Source organism: Equus quagga, chromosome 5 (genome assembly GCF_021613505.1).
Source record: "Equus quagga isolate Etosha38 chromosome 5, UCLA_HA_Equagga_1.0, whole genome shotgun sequence".
Lineage (NCBI taxonomy): Eukaryota > Metazoa > Chordata > Mammalia > Perissodactyla > Equidae > Equus > Equus quagga.
The window spans coordinates 39,639,336-39,663,127 of NC_060271.1; the positions used below are offsets into that span (position 1 = coordinate 39,639,336).

A 23,792-nucleotide genomic window follows, 5' to 3' on the forward strand; every position below is an offset into this window, starting at 1 on the left:
ATGGCTGGGACCTCCCCCCCATGACCAGGGGAGGGCGGGAAGGGATCTGCTGCCTGGAAGGGTGGGAAGGATCAGGCACTCTGGAAGGCTGCCTGGAAGAGCTGACAGGGATCAGAGAGCAAGAACAGGGAGGGGTTCAGAACAACTTAGAATGCAGGAAGTCCTGGCATTTCTGGTGAGGAAAAGGCCCCAGACACAGGCCGGCCTGTCAGGAAACAGCAGCCACAGTTCACCGCGTGCTTCCCGCATGCAGGCACCGTGCACGGCGCGTAACAGGCCCCATCTCAGCTGATCCACATGCCCACCCTCTGAATTAGGTCTCACTGTCTCCACTTCACAGCTGAGGACACTGAGACATGGAGGAAGTAAGTGGCTCACCCAAAGTCACGTAGCTCGGAAGCGGTGGAACCAGGATTCCAGCCCCATCCGCCTGCCCTACTGGCCCCCTGCCCATCGGCTGCAGCAGAGAGAGGGGGTGAGGAGGGGCAGGGAAGAAGGAAAGGGGGCTTGGGAAGGAGGGAGAGAGGAAGGGAAGGCATCAGGAGGCCTCTCCTGGGGGCCCCGTGGCGGAAGGAGTGGAGACGGGCGGATTGAGAAGCCTCCATCCAAAGGCTGTTCAGGGAGTGTCAGGCAGTCTCCACTCACATCACAGTCCCACTTCAGATGAGGTGGTAGAGAGAGGAGAAGCCACACAGAGGGAGCCCCAGACCCAGGGCCCAGAGCTGCTGCACGTCCGTGTGGCCCAAGCAGCCCCTGTGGACATCTGGACACTCACCCACTAACCCAGGCTCCAGCTTGGGCCGGAAGGTCCGGACCGGGTAGCACAGGTGGAGCTCTGAAACGACAGCAGGGGAGGGCTGGAGGGGCGGCCTCGGAGCAAGGCAGGGCGGGACCGGGCCAGGCACCCTCCACAAGGTCCCAAAGTCACATCTACTCACTCTGCCGAATCCACTTCCTGCAGGCCCTCCGGTGGCACAGGAGGAAGGAGCTGGAGCCGACGACCACCACCAGCATCATGATCACCCAGAAGAGCACAGGTCCTGGAACACAGAGGCGGCCCTGCACTCTGCGCCCTGAGGCTGGTAGCCCCCGAAGTCTGCACCGTGGCAGTGAGCCTGGGGCACCGCTGCAACCAGACAGGGCAGCCCTGGCCCAGACCACCTCCTCCTTCTCATGGGACACAGACTCCATTGTGGCTGCCAGGACCTGGTCCTCTCCCACGCCAGGACAGAAACCCAGACCCTGCATCTGTCCCGTCCAGCCCTCCCTCACCTGGCTCCAGGAAGCCCATTGGGGAGGCTAAATGGTGGAGAAAAGAGCAAACCGTTTCTAGAGGTTGAGAAATTGAAGAGTCAAAGAGCCAGGATGAAGAAGGAATCGAGGCCCAGAAGAACAACGTCTGGGGACCGTGGAGGAGGGCACGGGAGATGCGCAGCCCGGGCGGCTGGCGGGTAGAGCAGCGAGGAGGCTGAAGTGCGAGTCCAGCCGGGAGCACAGGGTCTGCTCCGCACATAAACACACCTGGCAAGTGTTCCCTGAATGAGTGAACCAACAGCTCTAAGCCGTGGGCACCATTACCACGTCCATTTTACAAAGGAGGGAAACCAAGGCTTGCAAAGGTTGAGTAACTCAACTTTTAAATGGCAGAATCTGGGCTTAGGCCAGGCCAAGGCTCTCCAGCGCCCACATGCTTAGACGCTCTCCAGCTATATTTCTTTACATCGTAGTACTTTACTTGCCTCCTTTTTCCCTTTTGTCACTTTTGAAGATCGTGTGTCTAGTAATTGTTTTTAAAGTCCACTTTTAGATGTTACAACAGTAATATGTGCCAGATAAGTGCTTCTCAAACTTTAATATGCATATGAGTCTCCTGGGGACCATGTCAGCACGCAGTTTCTGACTCAGTAGGGCCCAGGTGGGGCCCATCGTTTGTTTTTCTAACAAGTTGCTGATGCCACACAACCCGGGCCCCACTTTGAGAACCGCTGGCCTGAGAACTACCACCACCTAGTGTCCGATCCTAGAACTGCAGATCCTAAAATGAACTGGGCTTGGAGCGAAGAGACGAGGAGCAGGGAAATGAGGGGCCACATGCTATGGCTGCTCACCACCCCACAGGGTACAGGCTATTACAATTCTATTGGTGAAAAAATGAGGCTCAAAGAATTAAGCACCCAGTCAAAGTCATGAATTCATTCACCAAATACTTTCTGAGTAGCAATTATGGGCCAAGAAGACAAGGCTGTGAACAAAATGCCTGCTCACAGGAATTAAGGAGAATCAGTAGCAATGACAGAGCTGCAGACCCAGCTCAAGTCGCTGGAAACCTGGGGTCAACCTTGGTCCCCTCCCCCATCCAGTGGATGCCGTTGCCCCAGGGGAGAAGAATCCCTCCTCTGACCCCCTGGGAGGAAGGCCCTGCCTCCTGGGGGGTAATCATTACCTGAAACCAGCATGGGCTTTCCGGTGGAGGAGAAAGAGATGGGAGCACTCGTCAGGATGGAGGCGTCCCCCCAGGCGTGGGTAATGCCCCCTCCACGCCCCATGCTGGTCTGGGGGTCTGCCAGGGAAGGGGTGGAGCTGCCGGGAGAGAAGCCAGAGGTAAGACTGATGATGAGAAGGAAGAGGGGAAGTGTGTGCTCAGGAGTCATTTCCTTCCTAAGAGACCGTGTAGACAGGGCCTGAGTCCCCAGGTCCTCTGGCCAGTCTCTGCCTTGAGGGCAGGGGCTGGATTTCTAGGCCTCCTGGCTTTCCAGGGGGGCCAGCACTGAGCTCAGCACACATTCTCCAGATGCCTTTCAGGCTTGGCACAGAGATCCAGCCCCGGCCCCACCCCTACCCCAGCCTAGCTGCCCCACAGGCATCCCCTGGGCACGGCTGGCCAGATGGAGAGAAGGGGCCGGAGAGTCACCTGGCAGACGCCTCTCTGTCCTCTGGGTTGGTGCTGCAGTTAGGGTGGGATCCCGGGGGAGGCGGGTTGTCCGTGGTGTCCCTCTCAGCCGCACCTGCAGGGAGTGGTCTTAGAATTGGTGCCAAGGAGCCTTACCCATCAGGCACTGGCGACTTCCAGGGATGCAGCACCATGGGGCCAGAAGGACATTGCAGCCGGGAGACCCACATTTGTGTCCTGGCTCTGTCCCCTCCCTTCCTCTCTCCCTCCCTCCTTCCTTCCTTCCCTCCATGCGACAACTTTTATTGAGCGCCTGCTATGTACGGGGACTGTGCAGGGAGCTGGGACATGGTAGTGAGCAAAACAGACAAGATCCCTGCCCTCTGCGGCTCACAGACATGACTCAGGAGTCACACGAAGGCACGTGGGGTCCCCGTAAAGGGGGACTCAACCTCCTGGCCTGGGAGGGGATAGCTGGGATGGGAGTGCGGATGGGGGTTTCGAAGCAGAGGAAATAGAAAGTGGGAAGGCCCAGAGGCGGGGGAGGCAGGAGAGCGACTGGCCCCGCAGCACTATTCCTAGTCATCAAAGACGTGGAAACAACCCAGATGTCCATCAACTGGCAAACAAATAAACAAAATGCAGTCTCTCTGTCCGCTGGAATGTCGTTTGCCAATAAAAGGAACACAGCTCTAATCCACGCGACAGCAAGGAGGAACCTCAGACGCGTAATGCTCAGTGACAGAAGCCGGTGGAGAACAACACATCTTCTGGAAAAGTCCAGAAAACACTGCTCTAGAGGAACAGAAAGTAGATTAGCAGTTGTCCAGGCTGGGGATGGGCGTGGGGGTTCACCACCAACGGGCACAAGGTTCCTTAGATCGTGGTGATAACTTCACAACATTGTAAACTTCTTAAGAATCACTGAAGAGTACACTTAAAAGTAGTAGATTTTTTGGTGAATAAAATCATACCTCGATGAAGCTGTTTTGTAAAATTGGGTCTTTCTCCCCAAAGTGATGATCTTAATTAGCAATGGGATGGGATCGCTGATAGACTGCATGACGCTTCCAACCCCTCGCCCTGCCTCACGTCTACACCCTTTGCCAGGTGACTGCAGCTCCTCCAGGTCGAGGCAGGTGTCTGTGTCTCTGTCCCATTCTTGGCCGTGTGACTTGTCCAGTCAGTGGAATGGGCCAGAAGTGACAGCGTGCCCGTTCCCAGCCTGGCCCTTCAGAGGTGTCCGTTCTTCCACTCGCCCCCTTTCCACGCTTCCACCATTACGGTAAGGAGATTGGGCCCCGGGTGGGTAGTCAGCTCCTGCTGGTCCCAGAAGTAGGAGAAACATGCAGAACAAACCCAAACCAAACCTTCAAGCCCAGGCGAGATGGCAGAGCCGCCGCTGAGCCATGAAGGAGTGAGAGGCGAGCCCTGACAAGTCGAGGCTGCTTGTAACGCGCTCTTCCTGCCGCTACAGTTGGCTGAGATCACCAGGTTTGTGTTTCAAAAGGTCAAAGTGGAGAGGCTGCTCCTCACCTCCAGCAACTGTGCTCGCACAGGAGGGTGGCCTGGTGACTCTAGACCTTCTGATTTTATTTAAGAGAAGACAGATAAATAAATATAAATAAATACATTTCAGTATCTCCAGATATTTAAATGTAGCCTCAGGGCTTTTGTTCCTCCCCAAAGCCCCGTGGTTGGTTGTATATTACAGTTGTAAGTCGTTCTAGTCCTCCCGTGTGAGCCGCCGCCACGGCATGGCCACTGACAGACAGGTGGCGTGGTTCCGAGACCGGGAAGCGAACCCCAGTGGCCAAAGCGGTGAGAGGGCTGAACTTTAACCACTATGCCATCAGGGGTGGCCCTAGCCTCAATTTTTAAAGTTCCTTTCTTTTGAAACCAGCTTTATTGAGGCATAATTTATATAGAAGAAAATGTCCCCTGAGTGTACAGTTTGAAGAGTTTTGAAGAATGCATACTTTCATGTAACTGACTCCGTGCCAGATCTGGAACACTCCCACCACCCCAGAAAGTTCGCCAGTGCCCGTCCGCAGTCAGTCCTCCCCCCACACCCAGGCAGCCGCCGATCTGCTCTATGTCACCATACAGATTAGTTTGCCTGTTCTAGAATTGCGCTAGACGGAATCAGTCAGCGTGTGCCCTTTGGCGTCTGGCTTCTTTCACTCGGCATCATGTTTCTGAGATTCATTCATGCTGCACGTATCAACAGTTCATTCTGTTTTATTTTTTATTTTTATTTTTTATTCTATCTTTTTATTGCTGAGTAGAGGTCCACTATATACATGGACCACTATTTATTTATCCACTCACCAGCTGATGGATATTTGGGCTGTTTACAGTTTGAAGCTATCACGAATAAGGCAGCTCTGGGTATTCTTGTACAAGTCTTTGTGAGGACCTCTAATTTCATTTCTTTTGAGAACCCAGGAGGCGGAAGGCTGTATCACTGTGCTGACCAGACAGAATGTCTTTGTGGACCAGTTCAAACCAGCCACCTCTTTTTACAGATGGAGAGAACCACAGAGCGAGAGCTAAAGCTGGAAGGCAGGGCTCCTGAGTCCCAGCCCAGAGCATTCTCCATTGGCCCACACCGCCTCCTGCCTGGGGACGGAGCACTTTCTTACAAGCTTATGATTAGCTGCTTTTCCAGGGCAGAAAAAATTGGCCCACATTTGAAGTAGGTCGTGCCCAGCCAGTATCCCTCTGTGCCCCCACGTCCTTGGCGATGGCACCCCTTCTCTGATTTGGTACAAAGCAAACCCCCGCCCATACACACCTCCCTCTCATGATGCCTCTCAGATTTTTCCTGAAACACTCTGAAGAGAAAGTGAGACCAGGATGAATTTCCTTCTTGGATTTGTAGGGTCCTGAGGAACCATGCTCTTTGGGGGAGCAGGGAGGGTCTCCAAATAGAGCTGTGTCTTTCCACATGGCCACTAGACTATTCGCTGAGTTAGTTGAAGCCTGGAGGCCTTAGGCTATGAGCAAGACGACCAGATTTGTTAGGATAATTTCTATTTACTTGCAAATCAGTATTTGAATTCATATTTGAAAGGTCGTTGCGTTTTGAGAGTGTCGACTTGGAGAGGACTGGAGGAGCTCCTGTGCTCAAAAATACTCCCCGTGGCTACACCCCAGTAGCACCAGGAGGAGAGAGCCCGCTGGCCTCTCTCCGACAGCCTCAGGTCTGCGCTGCTGCTGGAGCCCCTCTGGAGCCCAGCGACAGACCTGCCGCCCCTCCTGAGCAGAGAGGTGCGCCCAGCACTCCGTGGGTGCCTCTCATCCCCTCTCTGGGCACCACGCCTCACCCGTGACCCTCCTCCTTCCTCCCTGCGTTAGGAGGAAGGTGAGCGGAAGGCATTGTTTAGCCACCCCCCCCCCCCCCCCCCCCCCCCCACCGCTGTGAGGCTGCCTGTGTTCTCCAGTAAGGGCCCACTGAAGAAGAAAAAAAGACCCTACCTACTCTTAGTCCCAACTTAGGAACTAAAAAAAGATATTATTTACTAGACTAGGATATTTCTCTTTAAATCCAAACACCTGGTCCTTGGCCACTTAAAGGAGAATGGTCTCAGCATCAGGGTCGAATGGATTCTCTTTTTGCACATCCAGCAATTGCTTACAATCAGATAAATTTTCATCTTCACATTTGCACTGTAAACTTCTTGTCAGCTTTTTATTTTCCCCAGAGTTCTCAATTGCCTTTCTTTTTCTTCTTAATAAAAAAATAATGTGCCTTCAACATATCCTCAAGTTTTTCAACTCTACTACGCATGAAATTTACTGCATTCTTCCTTTTATTCCTGCAAACACTCGGAGGGGCCGGCCCTGTGGCCAAGTGGTTGAGTTCACGCGCTCCGCTTCGGTGGCCCGGGATTTCGCCAGTTCAGATTCTGGGCGGGGACATGGCACCGCTCATCAAGCCACGCTGAGGCAGCATCCCACATGCCACGACTAGAAGGACCCACAACTAAAATATATAACTATGTGCTGGCGGGCTTCAGGGAGAAGAAGAAGGGGGAAAAAAATGATTGGCAACAGATGTTAGCTCAGGTGCCAATCTTCAAAATAGCCAGTTCCCTGGAACTCTCTCTTCCTGCTCTGAGCTTTGTCTGTTGCACAGCTGTCATTCTGGGACTTCCTTCCTTGCTCTTCTAGGATAGAGCCTGTTTGCTAGATCCCATGGCTGCTGCTTTTTTGTTTTTTGCCCCTCATTTAACTAGATTACATCTTCAAGTAACTTTCTAAGAGAGGAGACATGGGGAAAAGCTTTCTGCCCTTTCATGTCTGAAAATGTTTTTATTCTACTTTCAAACTTACTTGTGTTTTAGCTGAGTAAAAAATTCTAGGTTTAGAACTAAGAAGGAGCTGGCACGGTCCAACAGAGAATGCTCTGGGCTGGGACTCAGGGCCTGTGGTTCTCTCCATCTGTAAAACGAGGCGGCTGGATCGGATCACAGGGAGCCAGCTTTGAATTGGCCCTCCGAGACATTCTTGCGGCTGGCACAGTGACCCGGTCGTCTCTCTCCTAGTATTTACTCATGAAAAATGAAAATGTACGTCTACACAAAGACCGGGACAAGAACATCTGTAGCAGCTTTATTCATAATAGCTCCAAACTGGAAACAACCGAAGCATACGTCAGCTGGTGACCGGATAGACAAATGGTGTGCCATCTACCACGTCTAGGTGGGGGTGATTTTCATTCATCCTGCTTTGCTCTTGCTGGGTCCTTTCAACCTGAAGTCTCACATCTTTCAGGTCAGGCACGTGGGAAAGTTGGGGCACCACCGTGCGTGCAAGGTGTGGACCACACAGCGCCCATGTCGAGAGGGCCGTGAGAAACGGAGGGCAGGACACCAAGGCTGGTGGGACGCCACGGTGGTCACTAGGCCTTGGCTGGGCTGTGAGCTTGCCAGAGGACCGCCTACTCTGGGAACACTGCAGGGACAGGCACCACCTCATGTCCCCACCACATGGCCCTGCTGAGAGACTCTGCAGCAGGGGCAAGAAAAAGCACGAGCAGCCAAGACAAGCCTCCTTCCTCCAGCAAAGCTTAACGTCACGCTCCCAAGGAGAAACGCTCACAGAGTCGATCCTTGACGCTCAGCAGGTCCGGAAAGCTCAGCGGGCAGCTGGGAGGCAACAGAGGGGCAACAAGCACGCTTCCCAAAGCCTTTTCTTGTCCTTGATTCTCTACTGTTTCCTTTGCATAGCATTCTGTTCTCACTTTGGAGATGGAGGATGTCACAACTTCTTGAATTTTACCGCGGACGCTAATTTAATTTTTTGAAGTTCTCTTCTGTTCCTGATTTATCACTGCTTCATCTGCGGCAAGTTCTTCTGTTTGTGTATCTCGTTATTCTCCTTCCTACTGCTGGCTTTCCTTACAAGTCTGAAGATCTTTACTATTCATTCCTATTTATTTTAAAAAAGGACTGTGCTGAATATTCCAGTAGCTGGCGGGGTTCCTTCTGCTGTGTGTCAGTGTGTCCTTTCACGATGGGTCTCTTCTCTGAGGAGGAGGTCTGGCTGGGGACCCGGCCGAGGTTGGGGAAGGTGAGCTGGCATCTTCACTTTAGGGTGGCTTAGCAGGGGCAGCCTCCTGACGGGGCTTCCTCCCAAATTCCCAAACAAAGAGGCTTTACCCCAGAGGGGCAGCGCCACGCCGGGAGCCCTGGCTTTCCCTGGACAATCCTTCAGGGTCTTTAGCCAGAAACTTGATTCTCTTCCCCAGGGGATAAAAACGCAGGCGCCATCTGTTCAGACCGGTCAGTGCCCAGGGACACCACCGTTACAGATTGTTAATTTTTATTTTCAAGACGTTGTTGCAGCCCACTGCACTGCCTGATTCCCCACGTCACTCCCATCCTTCGTTTCCCTTGTCTGCTCGGAGCCTACGGCCTCTCTGGGGGTCTTCTGAGCAAGTTACTCACTTTTCCCGCAGCCCCCCTGGAGTGAACTCTGGGGTGAGCGTTCCTCCACTTGGTTTCATTTGCTATCACCTTCCATCTGTTTTCTACCTTCTAGAAATTAGTTGAAATCTCTCGTCAACTGATGAACTCTTTTCCTTTTTCTCCCCTACTGTCACAGGTTTATACTCTCCTGCATTCTGGCAAATGTGCACCATCTTGAGTTGGAAGCTTCCTCATAAACTTTGTGTTGATCTATCTTGAGTCAAGGAAACAGCCTTGCAAACAAGTTAAGATTTTACCAGCCCAACAATTTGAGGAAGAAGAATTAAAAAGGAAAAAAAAGGAATCATCAGGACCTTTTACTAAAATGCCAAATTCGGATTTTATTCCACTTTCTGGATCTAACCAAAGCCAAACCTGACCTGGTTAACAGCTGGGGTTGAAGGTCATTTGTCCGGTTGGCAGGGGGAGAGGTACCCTGTAGGGAAACAGACCTCAGCCCCTTGGTTGGGGGTGCAGACCACTTACCCTGGAGTTTGGTGACCATCCCTGGTGGGCAGATGGGGTGGGCAACGCAGCGGGCACAGGAGTTGGTGGCTGATGTGGCACAGAACATGCCAGGTCGACACTCACACACACGGGAGGAGTTCCACGTGCAAGGTGTCTTCTCCACGAGATCATCTAAGGGACACAGAGAAGGGTCAGGGGAAGGACCCAGCACAGCAAGGGTGGGGGGACCAGAGAGCCCCCGGGGGGAGAGAAGTATTTGCCCCGGAGCAAATGCTCATTCAACTATTCTGCTGAGCGACCTTTTGGCATGCTCAAAATAATTACACTGAGTGAAAGAAAGCTGACAAAAAATGAGTGTATACTATATAGTTCCAGTTATAGAAAATGCAAACTATTCCATAGTGACAGAGAGCAGAATGATTACCTGGAAATGGGAGCAGGGGTGGGGTCTGGTGGGAGGCATGGTAAGGAGCACAAGACAACTTTTGGGGGTGATGGATAATTCATTGTCTTGATTGTGGTGATGGTTTCACAGCTGCATACATATGTCTAAACTTATCAAACTGCACACTTTATTTTTTTATTTATTTATTTTTTTGGTGAGGAAGATTAGCCCTGAGCTAACACCTGTGCCAGTCTTCCTCTGTTTTGTGTGTGGGACACCACCACAGCATGGCTTGATGAGCAGCGCGTAGGTCTGTGCCCGGGAGCCAAACCTGCAAATCCAGGGCTACTGAAGCAGAGCGCACGAACTCAACCACTATGCCACTGGGCCGGCCCAAACTGCATACTTTAAATGTGTGCATTTTATTTTATTATTATTTTTTTAAGATTTTATTTTTCCTTTTTCTCCCCAAAGTCCCCCGGTACATAGTTGTATATTTTTAGCTGTGGGTCCTTCTAGTTGTGGAATATGGGACGCCACCTCAGCATGGCTTGACGAGCAGTGCCATGTCCGCACCCAGGATCTGAACCGGCGAAACCCTGGGCCACCGAAGCAGAGCGCACAAACTCAACCACTCGGCCACAGGGCCGGCCCCTAAACATGTGCATTTTATTATATGTCAATTGTATCTCAATAAAGCTGTTAAAAGAAAATTATCCAGAGGCCGGCTCCAAGGCTGAGTGGTTAAGTTTGCGCGCTCCGCTTCAGTGGCTCAGGGGTTTGCCGGTTCGGATCCTGGGCGTGGACATGGCACCACTCACCAGGCCATGCTGAGGTAGCATCCCACATGCCACAACTAGAAGGACCTGAAACTAGAATATACAGCTATGTACTGGGGGTTTTGGGGGAGAAGAAGAAGATGAGAAGAAAAAAATATTGGCAACAGATAGTAGCTCAGGGCCAATCTTAAAAAAAAAAAACAAAAAAGAAAGAAAATTATCCAGAGGACAGGGGTGAGTGGGCGTGGGTACAGATGAACCAAGACTGGCCATGACTTGACAATTCTTCAAAACTGGGTGATGGTCCCTAATCATTGATCCTCTCTCCTTCTGAATATGTTTGAAATTTTCAAGGACAAAAAGGTTTTTTTTCAAAATCAAAAAATAAAATCTTAGAGATTTTGTCAAAGAAAATGTATACAATGCACTTACATTTGTTTGGGAATATTTTGCATCTCTATTTATGGGTGAATAGAATTACTGCATCAGTAGATTAGACAAATGTGACAACTGAGCTCAATAAGGACACTTCTGGGCAGGACAGGAGACTTAGAGACCTCGCGTGAGAATGATAAGGGACCACAGTCTCTTCCTGCAACCTCCAGAGAGAGCGGGGCCTGGGGAGGATTTGGAGAATTTGTGCAGAGGACAAGCGTGGGCTCAGTGATGAGTGAGATGACGTGGGACAAAGACAGCCAGTGTCATTACTACAGCCATTATGATAATCAAGTGTGTGCAGGGCAGTATTCTTAGCACTCAGCCCAGATTAACCTGGTTTAACCTGTTCAATTCCTACAAGGACTCTCTGAGATAGCACTGTTATTATGCCCATTTTACAGATGAGGAAACTGAGGCACAGAGAGATTAAGAAACTTGCTTGAGTTTATAAGCTACCAAGTCGTGGAGCCGAGATTTGAACCCAGGCACCTGAGCTCCAGAGCCCATGCTCCTAGCCACCGTCATCCACTCCACGGCCTCGTGGGGCTTCACTTATGAGAGTTGAAGGAATTCTTGGGCCCAAAAGCCATCTGTTGTTTCTCCATCTGACATGGCAGCTGTGACGGATTATATTTTTCCAGAAATGGCCACAGCAATATTTCTGGCCCCATCTGCTCTTCCAGAGCTCTGCCACTTATGCATCAAGGAGCATGATTTTCCCCTCCCTTGACTCAAGTGGGACTTGACTGCCTCAACAGGGAGAGAGCAACGGAAGCTACGCTGTGTGACTTCCGAGGCCAGGTCATAAAAAGGGATGTGGCTCCCTACTGCCTCCATCCTTAGAATCCAGCCAGCAAGCTGTGAGGAAGCCCAAAGGAAGCCATGCAGAGACCGACACAGAGAGGAGCTGAGGTGGCAGCCAGCAGCTGGCACTGACCCCTAGACATATGGATGAATTAGCTTTCAGATAGTCCAGCCTCCAGCCTTTGAGTTTTCCAGCTGAGATCTCAGATGTGGAAGAGACAAGCCATCCCCACACTGTCCTGAATTCTGACCCACAGAATCCACGAGTACAAGGAACGGCTTGTTTTTTGCCACTAAGTTTTGAGAAAATTTGCTATGTGGCCTTAATAACCAAAACAGTGGCCCCCAGTGACAACAAGCGGCGTTCTTTTCTGTTTGGCCTCCCTCGACTCTAGACAAGGAGACAGAATCATGTATTCCTCCCAAGGCCTCTGTGAGTGGGCTGGGGTGCTGACGCCACTGCAGCCCTGGCCTGGCAGCTCCCCTGCCTCGCGTGGCCTCTCGGATGTCACAGGGCAGTGGCTGGTGCTGCCGGGCTGCAGGGAGCCGGCCGCAGGGAAAGCACGGACAGGACGTCATCCTGCGGTGCACACAGCAGTCACTCAGTAAGTGTTTGTCGGGAGCAGAGGAGTGACCAGAGCTGGGACCTGGCAGCAGATGCCCTGGGTTCAAACCCCGGTCCTGCCACTCGTGAGGGCTTGTGGCCTCTGGAAGTCCCCCGACTTCCCAAAGCCTCACATTCCTCTTCTGCGAAATGGGGGCGATCCCAGTTGGTGCTTTGTGGGGTACTTAGCAAAAATAATGGGGCACGTTTGAAACAGGGAGGTGATTAACAAATGTTTCCTTGCAGGAAAGAGTGAGCGAGTGGAAGCTCTCTGAAAAGCGGTCGCCACCGTCAAAACCCACAGTCGTGAGCGGGAGTCACTAGAAGCTGACGGCTCAAAAACGCCAGAGAGGTGAACCAGGCTCCCGAGGGCTGAGCAGTCCAGGACCAGACCCGGGGCTCCCCACCCCCAATTCCCAACCTCGCCTCCAAGACCCTCCCTGCTCCCTGGAGGGAGCCCGTGGAGGGAGGGCCAGGCCCCTACCTCCTGCGCAGCTCACACAGGCCGTGCAGCGGCCGTCCCTCTCCAGGTAGTAGTCGGGCTCACACTGCTTCCTGCAGTCAGCGGACCCCTGAGGGCATGGCTGCTGCGGGGTCGGCCCTGGGAAAAGAAGCAGAGAAGCTTCAGGCCAGGCCACCCTGGCAGAGGACTCACCTCCCCCCAGAGTGCTGAAGCCCCAGCTCCACGGCCAGCTCCCAAACTCTGCACACGTCAGATCAGTCCTTCAGAGGGCATCCTGAGGCTCAGAGAGGGGAGGAATGTGTCTAAGGCCACACAGGAGATGAGCACTAAGTGCCTCCCCTTATGGCCCCTCCCCTCCAGGATCCACCATCTCGGACGCTACAGCCTTCTCCCCAGTCTCACTGCTCTGTCACCACCCTCCTCAGAAATTTGGTGGCCCCTCCTTCTTTGGGATCAACAACGAGGCAAGGATGCCTACTCTCACAGCTTCTCTTGAGCATGGTCCTGGGGATCCCAGACAATGCAGTATGGCAAGAAAAAGAAATGAAAGTGGTAAGAGTAGAAAGGAAGGTGTCAAGCCATTACAGACAGGTGATGCCACTGAGCAGACAGATAATCCAAACGAGTCTGCAGATACATGACGAGAACGAGTAAGGGAGTTTAGCGATGTAGCTGGATATAATATTACTATATCAAAATCAACTGAATGTCTATATATTTGGGTTGAACCATGTGAAACTGCTGTTTTCATAGGTCAAACAAATATTGGTAATTTCACATGGTTCAAAATAATACTAACAACAAAGAGTTAGAACACGAAATATTGAAAAAGATACCATGTACATCATCATCAGACATATCAAACACCTAGAAATCTATCACAGAGATGTAAATATCTCTACACAGAAAACAATGAAACGTTATTGGGAGAATTCAGAGGGCCTAAATAAACGCAGGGCCACACCCTATACTCAATTCTGCGAAGATGTGGGTTCTCTCCACACTGATCCAGAGATTCAATACGATCCCAATCAGAACCCAACAGGACATTTTGTGGAAGATTAGCCCTGAGCTAACTACTGCCAATCCTCCTCTTTTTGCTGAGGAAGACTGGCCCTGAGCTAACATCTGTGCCCATCTTCCTCTACTTTATATGTGGGACGCCTGCCACAGCATGGCTTGACAAGTGGTGCCATGTCTGCACCCAGGATTCGAACTGGCAAACCCTGGGCCACCGAGAAGCAGAACATGCGAACTTAACTGCTGCGCCACCGGGCTGGCCCCATATTTTGTAGAATTTGAAAAACTGATTCTAAAATGTATTTGGAAACGCAAATTACCAAGAACAGCCAATACACCATTGAAGAAGAAAGTTGGAGACACTGCTCAACCATCCATCAAGATTTACTGAAAAACTGTAGTAAATAAGACAGGATGGTATTCACCCAGAATAGACAAAAAGAACACAGAGTCCAGAATCAGACCTGTCCACACATGGACCTTTGATTTACAGCAAAGAAGGCAGGCAACACAGTGGGGAAGACAGTTTGTTTGATGATGGTGTTGATTCAGCCGGATATCCACGAAGACACCTTGAATACAACCCCTGCCTCACACCATACACAGAAGGCAAGGAGCACGGCAGACGGAAACGTGAAAGGCAAAACAATAATGATCCTAGAAAACAAATGCAGGATGTCTCTGAGACTGCGGTGGTGGAAAAGACGTACAAGGCAGAACATGAAAAGCACTAGTTATAAAGGAAAAGATGAATCAGTTTGAATACGTTAAAATTAAGCACATCTCTTCACCAGAAGACACCAGAGACAGAAGGAGAAGGCAAGACACAGGGTTGGAGAAGATATTTGAACACAGGGCTCAAACCCAGAGTTACAAGAAGTCCCACAAATCAACTTAAAAAAAAGACCAAGAGAAATGAAAACATACCTTCACACAAAGACTTGTTTCTCATTATCCATTATACCCCAAAAGTGGAAAAACCCAAATGTCCAAAAACTGTTTGGGTAAACTAAGTGTGGTGTAGCTATACAATGGAAGGCTATTCAGTAATAAACACGAGAGAACTGACAGCCCCAATCCGTTGCCATGGGAACCAGGAGGGCATCCATCGGCACCTGCAGAGGCCCAGCTGCTCTGCGCAAGCCTCACATGCCCCACGCCTGCCTCAGTGGCTGGCACACAGGAGGCACTCAAAACCATCTTAAATGAGTGAGTCTTCCCATTCTCTACTCCAGCCCTCAATGCCTTCAGCCCCGGAGACCCCGAGACCCTCTTCTCCCCGCACTGGGAAAGGCCACACACAGGTTGCCCACCAGTCAGACCCCGCCGGGCTGGGAGAGAGCTCACAGCTTCTCTGGAGAAATTACCTAGATCTGGACTGGGCTTCCCCATGGAGGAGGGGGAGTTGGGAGCCCTCGTCATCTTGGAATCCTCTTCCGGGGTGCCCCCTCCAAGCAGCATGGTCCTGGCATCGGAACGTGCTGGGGAGGTCAGGGCGGGCTTGGCCTGCAGGGTGCTATCGCTAGGAGAGAAGCCAGAGATGGGACTGATGATTCTCCTGACGGGTCAGGGAGGTCTGCACTCAGGGATAACGGTTTCTATGGAGAAGGGGTCCCCACACCTTCTGCCCACAGCCCCTGGCAGGCCCACTGTCTGCTCCTGGGAGCAAGGGCCAGGTCTCCCACGTGCTCAGGGCAGGCTGGACACAAAGTAGGACCTCAAATGATTTGTGGGCTTGGGTAGAGAGGCACCCTGGAGTCCTGACACCCTGGTCTAAACCCCACCGGCACCCCCAGCCCAGCCGTGCCCTGGGCGTCTCGTGGGTGGAAGAGCCCCATGCTAAGGTCAGTGGGATGGGAGGGCCCGGAGTCACCTGGCGGGCGCCTCGCAGTCCTCTGGGCTGGTGCTGCAGTCAGGGCTGGCCCTCGGGGAAGGTGGCTCACAGACGGTGTCCTTCTCTGCTGTGCCTGCAGGGGGAACGGCAATGTCCTCAGACTTTGTATGGAGGAGTCCAAAGACTCCAGGAACAGACCTTTTACCACCACAAACCAGAGTCGGGGACAGCTGCTTGGAAAGCACAGTGGCCATCTGGTGTCTGTGCCTCCCCAGCATCCATTTCCCTTTGGGGTAAAGCAGTCAGGCTTCCCCTGGGAAATTGCTCTCCCCAGTCTCAGTATCTGTGGTTAAGGGCTGGGACTGACTGACCCTCCCTTCCAGGAGGAGCCATGGAACCAGACTGGACCAATCAATCTAATTCATTCCTCTGGCCAGGATGGACTGGTTTAGGGATAAGCACATGGCCCAAGCACACCTATGAGAGTCCACATAGGGGAGTAGAGATGAGAGATAGGAGAAGATGGTGCTCCTGGATCCAGCCATGCCTGAAGCTACAAAGAGCTCTCCCCAGACTTCTCAGTTACATGAGCCAAGAAATTTGAGATTTTTGTTACTTATAACCCAAAGAGTCCTGATGAATACTGACTGGAAGCAGAGCAGAGAGGAAAACACAGAGTGCCTTCCATCCAGTGCACCTGAGTTTGCCTGCCACCTCCATCACGTCCTAGCTGCGCCAGGCACGCCAAATGATTATACTAACACTCTCTCCCCATGGTTGTTAGGATAAACAGTGTCCCTAACGTGCCTATCACACTGTGCGACATACAGTAAATCCCCAATAAATAGCATGTCCTTTTCCCTATCTGGACTCCTATCGCATTGCTTAGAAAGTGACCACAGGTGTGGGGTCACAATCTGAAGGTCTCAGTGGAGGCAGGTACACGCGAGGCTGACTTATCTTGTCAGGTGACAAGACCTGGGTGTGACATTCAAACCCTGGCTCAGATAGTCTCTGCTCTGTGGTCTTGAGCAACTCACCTGCCCTCTCTGGACCTCAACTTCCGCACTTGTAAAACGGGGCTAAAACAGTCTGCCCAATGGAGCGAGAGAACTTCAGGAGACAAAGCCTACAGAGCTCCTGGCGTGGGGCTTCACTAGGAGCTGAATCTGAGCAGAAACTCCTTTCCATTGTACAGCTGGAGAGGTGAGGCCCTGAGAGATGCCCCCTGGGAGGGGCCACAGGGGTCTAGAGGCAGCCAGGGTCTGGCGGCCACAGTTGGAGCGCTTCGAAGGCAGAGCAGTCCAACAGAAATATGATGGGAATCACACGTCACTTAAAATTTTCTAGCAGCCACATTAAAAAAAAAAGGAGAAAGAAACACGTGAAAATAATTTAAATAATCTATTTCGTTAACCCAATGTATCTAAAATATTGTGCCAGCAGGTAATCAATATAAAAAATGAGATGTTTTATATTCTTTTTTATAATAAGTACTGGAAATCCGGTGCCTGCTCTACACGACAGGGGATCCCAACACGGCTGGACACGCATTAGCGCTCAGTGGCCACAAGGGGCCGGTGGTACCATCCTGGGCAGCACAGGTCTGCGGGCAGCAAAGAGAGGCCTCTGGCGCCGCCATGTGGCAGCTGCAGGAACAACACCGAGAGAGCCTCGCCCGCGGGAGCTGACCCGGCTGGTCCACGGGGCCCGGCTGGAAGAACTGAATTCAAGGCTGCTTTTCACAGAGATGCAAGAGTTTCTGAGCTGGAAGGGCCCCCAGAGGCTTCTAGTCGCACCTCCTCATTTTACAGATGGGGGCACTGAGGCCCAGAGAGGGATGGGAACACGTCCCACAGAAGCAAAGCCATACAGAAGCCCAGGTGTCTGATGCCCAGTCCAGAGCACTTCCCACTCCACCACCTGCCCCTGCTTGTAGGGGGCGGACTCGGCGTGTCCCCTAGCAGAGTGTTTTGCATGCCCCTCTCCGCCCCAGTTCCGATCTCCCTGTCTGGCGCCCCCATGTCACTCAACAAGCACGTCTGGAGAGCAGATGCTGTGCCTGGCATCTGGCTGGGCAGTGGGGAGGCGACCGTGAGCACCCCGGGCATGGTCTCGGCCCTTGCAAAGCCACGGCCCAGGGAGGGAGACGAGCACTGATCAAACCAGGGTGACACAAACACAGGGATCGATGCTCATGGAGGACACCGTGCGATAAGCCATCACAATGGAGAGGTGTCCCGGTGAGAGGTCGGGGGGCCTGACCCGAAGAAGCGATGTTTGGACAGAGAGCTCACGGCTGGGTGGAGTTAACTAAGTGAGCGGGGAGGGAAGGGTGTCCCAGACAGAGGGAACAGCACGTGCAAAGGCCTGAGAGAGGGGAGAAGCTCGCACGTCCACAGAATTGAAGGCAGCGCAGACCAGGAGGGGCTGCGGCTGCAGCTGCGGCTGGAGGAGGAGGGGCCGCCACGCGGGGTCGGGTTAAGGATCACATCCCGGAGACCCTGCTTCCGGGAGGACGTACTGGACGCACTTTCCCCAGGCCTTCCACCGAGTGCAGCCAAGGCCCGGGACGCTGTGTAGACATGAGACTCTGAAGGCAGGGAGGAGACGGCGGACGGGCAAGGGGCCCTGGGGCCTGAGGAACGACACAGTGGCAGGTCCCCTGGGGTTTCTCCTTCCTTCGCATGTCCCAGACTTGGAGCCCAATAAGCCGGCAACCCAGAAATGCCAAAGGGCGCAGACTTAAAAGAAGAGGCCCCCCGACCTGCGCTCCTTTGCCAACACGTCGTTATCGGTAGAGTAACGAGAGATACTGATGTGTTGCAGCAGGTGTGTGTCTGCGAGTGTGTGTGTGTGAGAGAGAGAGAGAGGGGAGGCGGCAGTCAGATTCGATTTTGCAAGGGTGGCTCTGGCTGTCTGCCACAGGGGAGGAACTGAGGGTGGGGAATGGAAGAGAAAATTGGGAGGCAAAATCTGTGGGACCAAGGGATGGGCTGGCTGTGGGGGAAGGAAGGGGGGTGGGAGGGTGGGGCTTTGGAAAAGGACCAGGTTGGGGAAGGGGTCATGGGCTCGGTGTTGGCTCTTTTCTCCCCAGTGGTCGTGGCTCCCTCTGAGCCCGTCTCACCCCTTTCCCATGTCCCCTGTGTGGCTGTGGCACCTCTTCTGGGCTGTGGTCTAAAGCTCCCCAACTCCCCATTCCTCACTTCTGAAAGGCACTCTTGATGTCACCCACCAGGATCTGTGGCCCTTATCTCTTCTCTGGCCACTGGCCTTCCTTGTACTGTCAGAAAATTAGAAGCCCAGAGAGGGTAAGGAACTTGCCTGAGGTCACACAGCAAGCTGGAAAAGAAACCCAAGTTTCTCAGTCTTGAGCCTGGTGCCCAATCTCTTGGCTCCTCTAATTCCCAATGCCTCGATTGTGAAACAGGGAAACCAGCCCTAATCTCCCGGGAAACTCCCAGGTCAGAGACTCGAGGTTTCCTTCTTGCTTATCGGGCATCAGAGAAGTGCTTCAAGCCCCAAACCAACCCAAGACCTCTTCCAGCCAGCCCTGTGCCTTGGGCCACCAGGGTCTCTGTCAGCCTGGGACACAAGGCGTGGGGAAGGGCAGCAGGGGACTCTGGGGGCCTGGTGCATCCACAGCATCATGGAGAAAGCAGAAGGAGGACGTGGGAGGTCGGAAGTCACTTGGAGGTCTACGTGGGGTGTGGCATCAGCACGGGTCTTGGTCCCGAGCTGAGGGTGGAGACACTTACCCTGGAACTTGACAATCATCCCTGGTGGGCAGTCGGAGTGGGGGAAGCAGCGAGCACAGGAGTTGGTGGCTGACGTGGCACAGAACATGCCAGCCCGGCACTCGCAGACACGAGGGGAGTTCCATGAACACGGCTTCTTCTCCACGAGGTCATCTAAGGGACACAGCGAAGGGTCACAGGGGACAGAGGGAGGGCGAGGCAAGGGTCCGGCGAACCCCCAGGGATGGGTGGTCCAGCATGTGAGAGAGGATGCTGCTGTGACCTTCCGCCACACACAGAGGCGGCATGCACAGCCCTTTTTTCCAGAGCGTTCCTGAGATGAGGGCAAGAGGGCAGGCCGGTCCACAAGGCTGCCTGCACCTCCCACCCCACTCCCTGGAGAGCACTAAAATGGTATTAAAAATAGATTACGTCCCAATTTTTAAATGGGCAAAAAAGACATGGACGGACATTAAATGCCTATTTCTAACTGAAAGAAGCCACTCTGGAAAGGCTCCATACTGTGATTCCAACTTCGTGACACTCTGGAAAAGACAGAACTGTAGAGACGGTCAAAAGACCTGCGGGTACCGGGGACAGGCGGTGGGGGAGGGTGAACAGGCGGAGCACAGAGGACTTTTAGGGCAGAGACACTATTCCATATGGTACTGCGACGGTGGATCCACAACATTATACATTTGTCCACAACCACAGAATGCACAACACAAAGAGTGAACCTCACTGTAAACTAGGACCTTTAGCTAATAACGTCCCAGTATTGGTTCCTCAGCAGTAACGATGGACCACACCGATGCCAGATGTTAACAATGGGGGAAACGGTGGAGAGGGGTGGAGGAGAGGGGGCAGACGGGAACTTTGTACTTTCAGCTCAATCCTCCTATAAATCTGAAACTGCTCTTAAGAAAGTCTATTAAGCATTTCTTTTAATGGGCAAAGGATTTGAGAAGACTTTTCTCCAGAGAAGATACACAAATGGCCAGTAAACATGAAAAGATGCTCAACATCATTAGTCGTTAGGGAAATGCAAATCAAAACCACATTGAGATACCACTTCATATCCACTAGGACAACTGGAATCAAAAAGACAGACAAGGGGCTGGCCCGGTGGCGCAGCGGTTAAATTCACATGTTCCACTTCTCAGTGGCCCAGGGTTCGCCGGTTCGGATCCCGGGTGCGGACATGGCACCGCTTGGCAAACGCCACGCTGTGGCAGGCGTCCCACATATAAAGTAGAGGAAGATGGGCACGGATGTTAGCTCAGGGCCAGTCTTCCTCAGCGAAAAGAGGAGGACTGGCAGTAGTTAGCTCAGGGCTAGTCTTCCTCAAAAAAAATTTTAAAAAGACAGACAAGTGTAGGCGAGGATGTGGAGAAACTAAAATCCTCGTCCCCTGCTAGTGGGAACGTAAATCAGCAGAGTGCTGTGGAAACCAGTTTGGCAATTCCTCAAACAGTTAAACACAGATTTGCTATACGATCCAGCAATTCCACTCCTGGGTATAGGCCCGAGAGAAGTGGAAACATATGTCCACACAAAAACATGGACATGAATGTTGACAGCAGCATTATTCATAATAGCCAAAAAGTAGGAATAACTCCAATGTCCCCCAACTGAAGAACGGATAAACAAAGTGTGTCATACCCATCCAACGCCAACTAGCAACTAGTCAGCCATAGAAAGGAATGAAGTGCTGACACACTCTACAACATGGAAAAACCCGAAAACACTATGCAAAGAGAAAGAAGCCAGACACTAAAAGCCACACACCACATGATTCCCTTTATATGAAATGTCCAAAGTAGGCAAATCCATAGAGACAAAAAGTAGATTCGTGATTGCCAGGGGAGGGAGGGGGGCAGACCTGGGAGGTAAGGGGTTTCTTTTGGGGGAGGTGGAAATGTTCTGGAATCAGACAGTGGTGGTGGTTGCACATTGTGAATATAATAAAACCACTGCGCTGTATACTTTAAAAGGTGAATTTATCTCAATAGAAAAAGAGTCAGTGGTAAAAATAAGCAAATAATTAAAGCAAACATCCCTGGAAACAACAAGGGGCATCCTCGGTCAGCCCGAAATGATGAGGACTTCCTGAAATAGGGAAGGAAGGTGGGATTGGATGGAAAAAGGAGACCACAGCCCAAAATATACTCAAGAGGATTATGCCGGGAGAGGCTGTGGGGCGCTCCAGTCTCCGAGTGGGCTGTGGCAGGAGCGGGCCCCCGGAATCCGAGAGAGTGCAGCGGGAGCCTCAGCGTGACTCATTCTCCCCCCACTTCCCATGCACTTACGCCACAGAGCTAGAAGCCAGGCATCTCTCCAAAGAGACGCTCGGGCTGCGCGGTGCCCCGGGGCTGGTCATAGCTGGGAGGAAGGGACCCTAGAGACCCAGAGGCCAGCCACCAGCAGACCCTGCCCGGCAGCCCGCCCACCCACTTAGCCCCACACCCCTGGGAAGTGGGTTTCACAAGACCCACTTGCAGACCCCCCAAGTCATCAGACACGTGTGCCGAACTTGAAGTCACCACACATGAGAGAGAACTGGCACCAAGAAAAAAGAGCCCTAAACCCAAAAAGAACCAACACTGGAGGAAGCAGATAAAAAAGAAAAAGAACAAGCCTTCAGAATCCATTATTATATATTATTACGTATTAATTATAATATTCCCAGAAATGCAAAAGGAAATTACAGCTCTAAAAAGGGATACCCTGGAGCACAATGCTGTGTTCATCAATTCCTGTTTCACACGGCCTCAGAGAAAGACTACATTTCCCAGCCTCCCTTGCACTTGAGTTGGGGTCATGTGATTGGTTTCTGGCCAATGGGAGGTGGGCAGAAATGTCAAAAGGCTCTCCTAGGCCTGGCTCCCCCGCAATCATCTCAGGTGACTGACCTTTCTCTCTTCCTTGCTGTAGTGACCCCAGTGCAGCCCCTAACTCTCACCTGCACCCCAGACGCTGTACTGAGGCGAGAATAAGATCTGGAGAATTCTCAAAAATCTAGAGAGAGAGGCAGACGAGGGCAGTGAGTAGCCATGCCTGGAAAACTCAAGAAAAAAGCCTCAAAGTGCAGCCGGTCCACCATCTCAGGCAGAGGTGGAGATGGCTGCCTGGATCGGCCAACTTCTGGAAGCAGGGCCAAGCTGTGGAAGGGAGCAGAGGCGCCAGGAGGGGTGTCCACGCCCTCCTCTGCTGGACTCTCTGACCAAGGGGATGCAGCTTCCTGCCCCCAAGGACGACACCCATCTCTGCCTGCCCCCAGGCCCGCAGCCTCCAAAAGTGACTTTCAAAAGTAACACTCAGGATTCCTCAAAAAATTAAACAGAATTGCCACATGATCCAGCAGTTGCGCTGCTGAGTATGTATCCAAAAGAAATGAAAGCAGCGACTGAACAGACGTTTGTACACCCGTGTTCACAGCAGCATATTCACAACAGCTAGAGGTGGGGGCAACCAAGTGTCCACAGACATGAATGGATAAACAAAATGTGGTCGATCCATCCAATGGAACATTATCCAGCCTTAAAAAGGAAGGAAATTCTGACACATGCTACATCGTGGATGTAGCTTGAAGACATCATGCTAAGTGAAACAAGCCAGTCACAAAAGGATAAATATCATATGATCCCACTTATATGAACTTCCTAAGTAGTGAAATTCATAGAGACAGAGAGCAGAACAAGGGTTGCCAAAGGCTGGAGAGTAGGGGCTGGAACGAGAGCTAGCGTTTGATGGGGACAGAGCTGGATGACGGCAATGGGTACCTGAAAATGTGAATGTACTTAATGCCACTGAACAGTACATGCAAAAATGATAAATTTTATGTTATGTATATTTTACCACATCTTTTTAAGAAAGTCACACTCGGTCCCCAGCTGAAGCTCTGAGCTGACAAGACAATCTAGAGCCCAGTGAGGTGGGGCAGGTGTGAAGGAGAAGTCACTCACACCGGATCAGGGCAGAAAGAGGGCAGGGCCAGGACTGCCGCCCCCGCTGTGCTGGCGCAAGGAGGAAGAGCTAACATCCCAACTCTGCAGACACACAACGCAGGGGAGAAGGGAGGCGGGAGGGAGAAGACGAAAGAAAGAGAACGAGAAAGATCTAAAGAAGATAGGAATATGTATAGTTTGCAAAGACAAAGAACCCAGCCTAAAACAAACAGAAGCGATCCCAGGACTGCTTCACAGTATAAAGGTAATTAATAAGAATATAAATTCAATAAAGGAAGAGCCCAAAGAAAAGACGGTTTTTGTTTTTTTAAGATTGGCACCTGGGCTAACAACTGTTGCCAATCTTTTTTTTTTTTTCTGCTTTATCTCCCCAAACCCCCCCTGTACACAGTTGTATATCTTAGTTGCAGGTCCTTCTAGTTGTAGG

General features: G+C 52.0%; 1 protein-coding gene across 1 annotated transcript in view; it reads right to left on the reverse strand.

The window, feature by feature from the left end:
* TNFRSF8 (TNF receptor superfamily member 8) overlaps window positions 1-23,792 on the reverse strand; it is a 63,237-nt gene that overhangs the window by 14,065 nt on the left and 25,380 nt on the right. The window contains exons 4-12 of the mRNA XM_046660424.1: window positions 19,419-19,571; window positions 15,700-15,793; window positions 15,194-15,348; window positions 12,828-12,944; window positions 9,352-9,504; window positions 2,912-3,005; window positions 2,444-2,580; window positions 939-1,040; window positions 776-835 (exon numbers count right to left, since the gene is read on the reverse strand). Of these exons, the coding sequence (XP_046516380.1) occupies window positions 776-835; window positions 939-1,040; window positions 2,444-2,580; window positions 2,912-3,005; window positions 9,352-9,504; window positions 12,828-12,944; window positions 15,194-15,348; window positions 15,700-15,793; window positions 19,419-19,571 (1,065 nt within the window). The remainder of the gene's footprint in view (window positions 1-775; window positions 836-938; window positions 1,041-2,443; window positions 2,581-2,911; window positions 3,006-9,351; window positions 9,505-12,827; window positions 12,945-15,193; window positions 15,349-15,699; window positions 15,794-19,418; window positions 19,572-23,792) is intronic.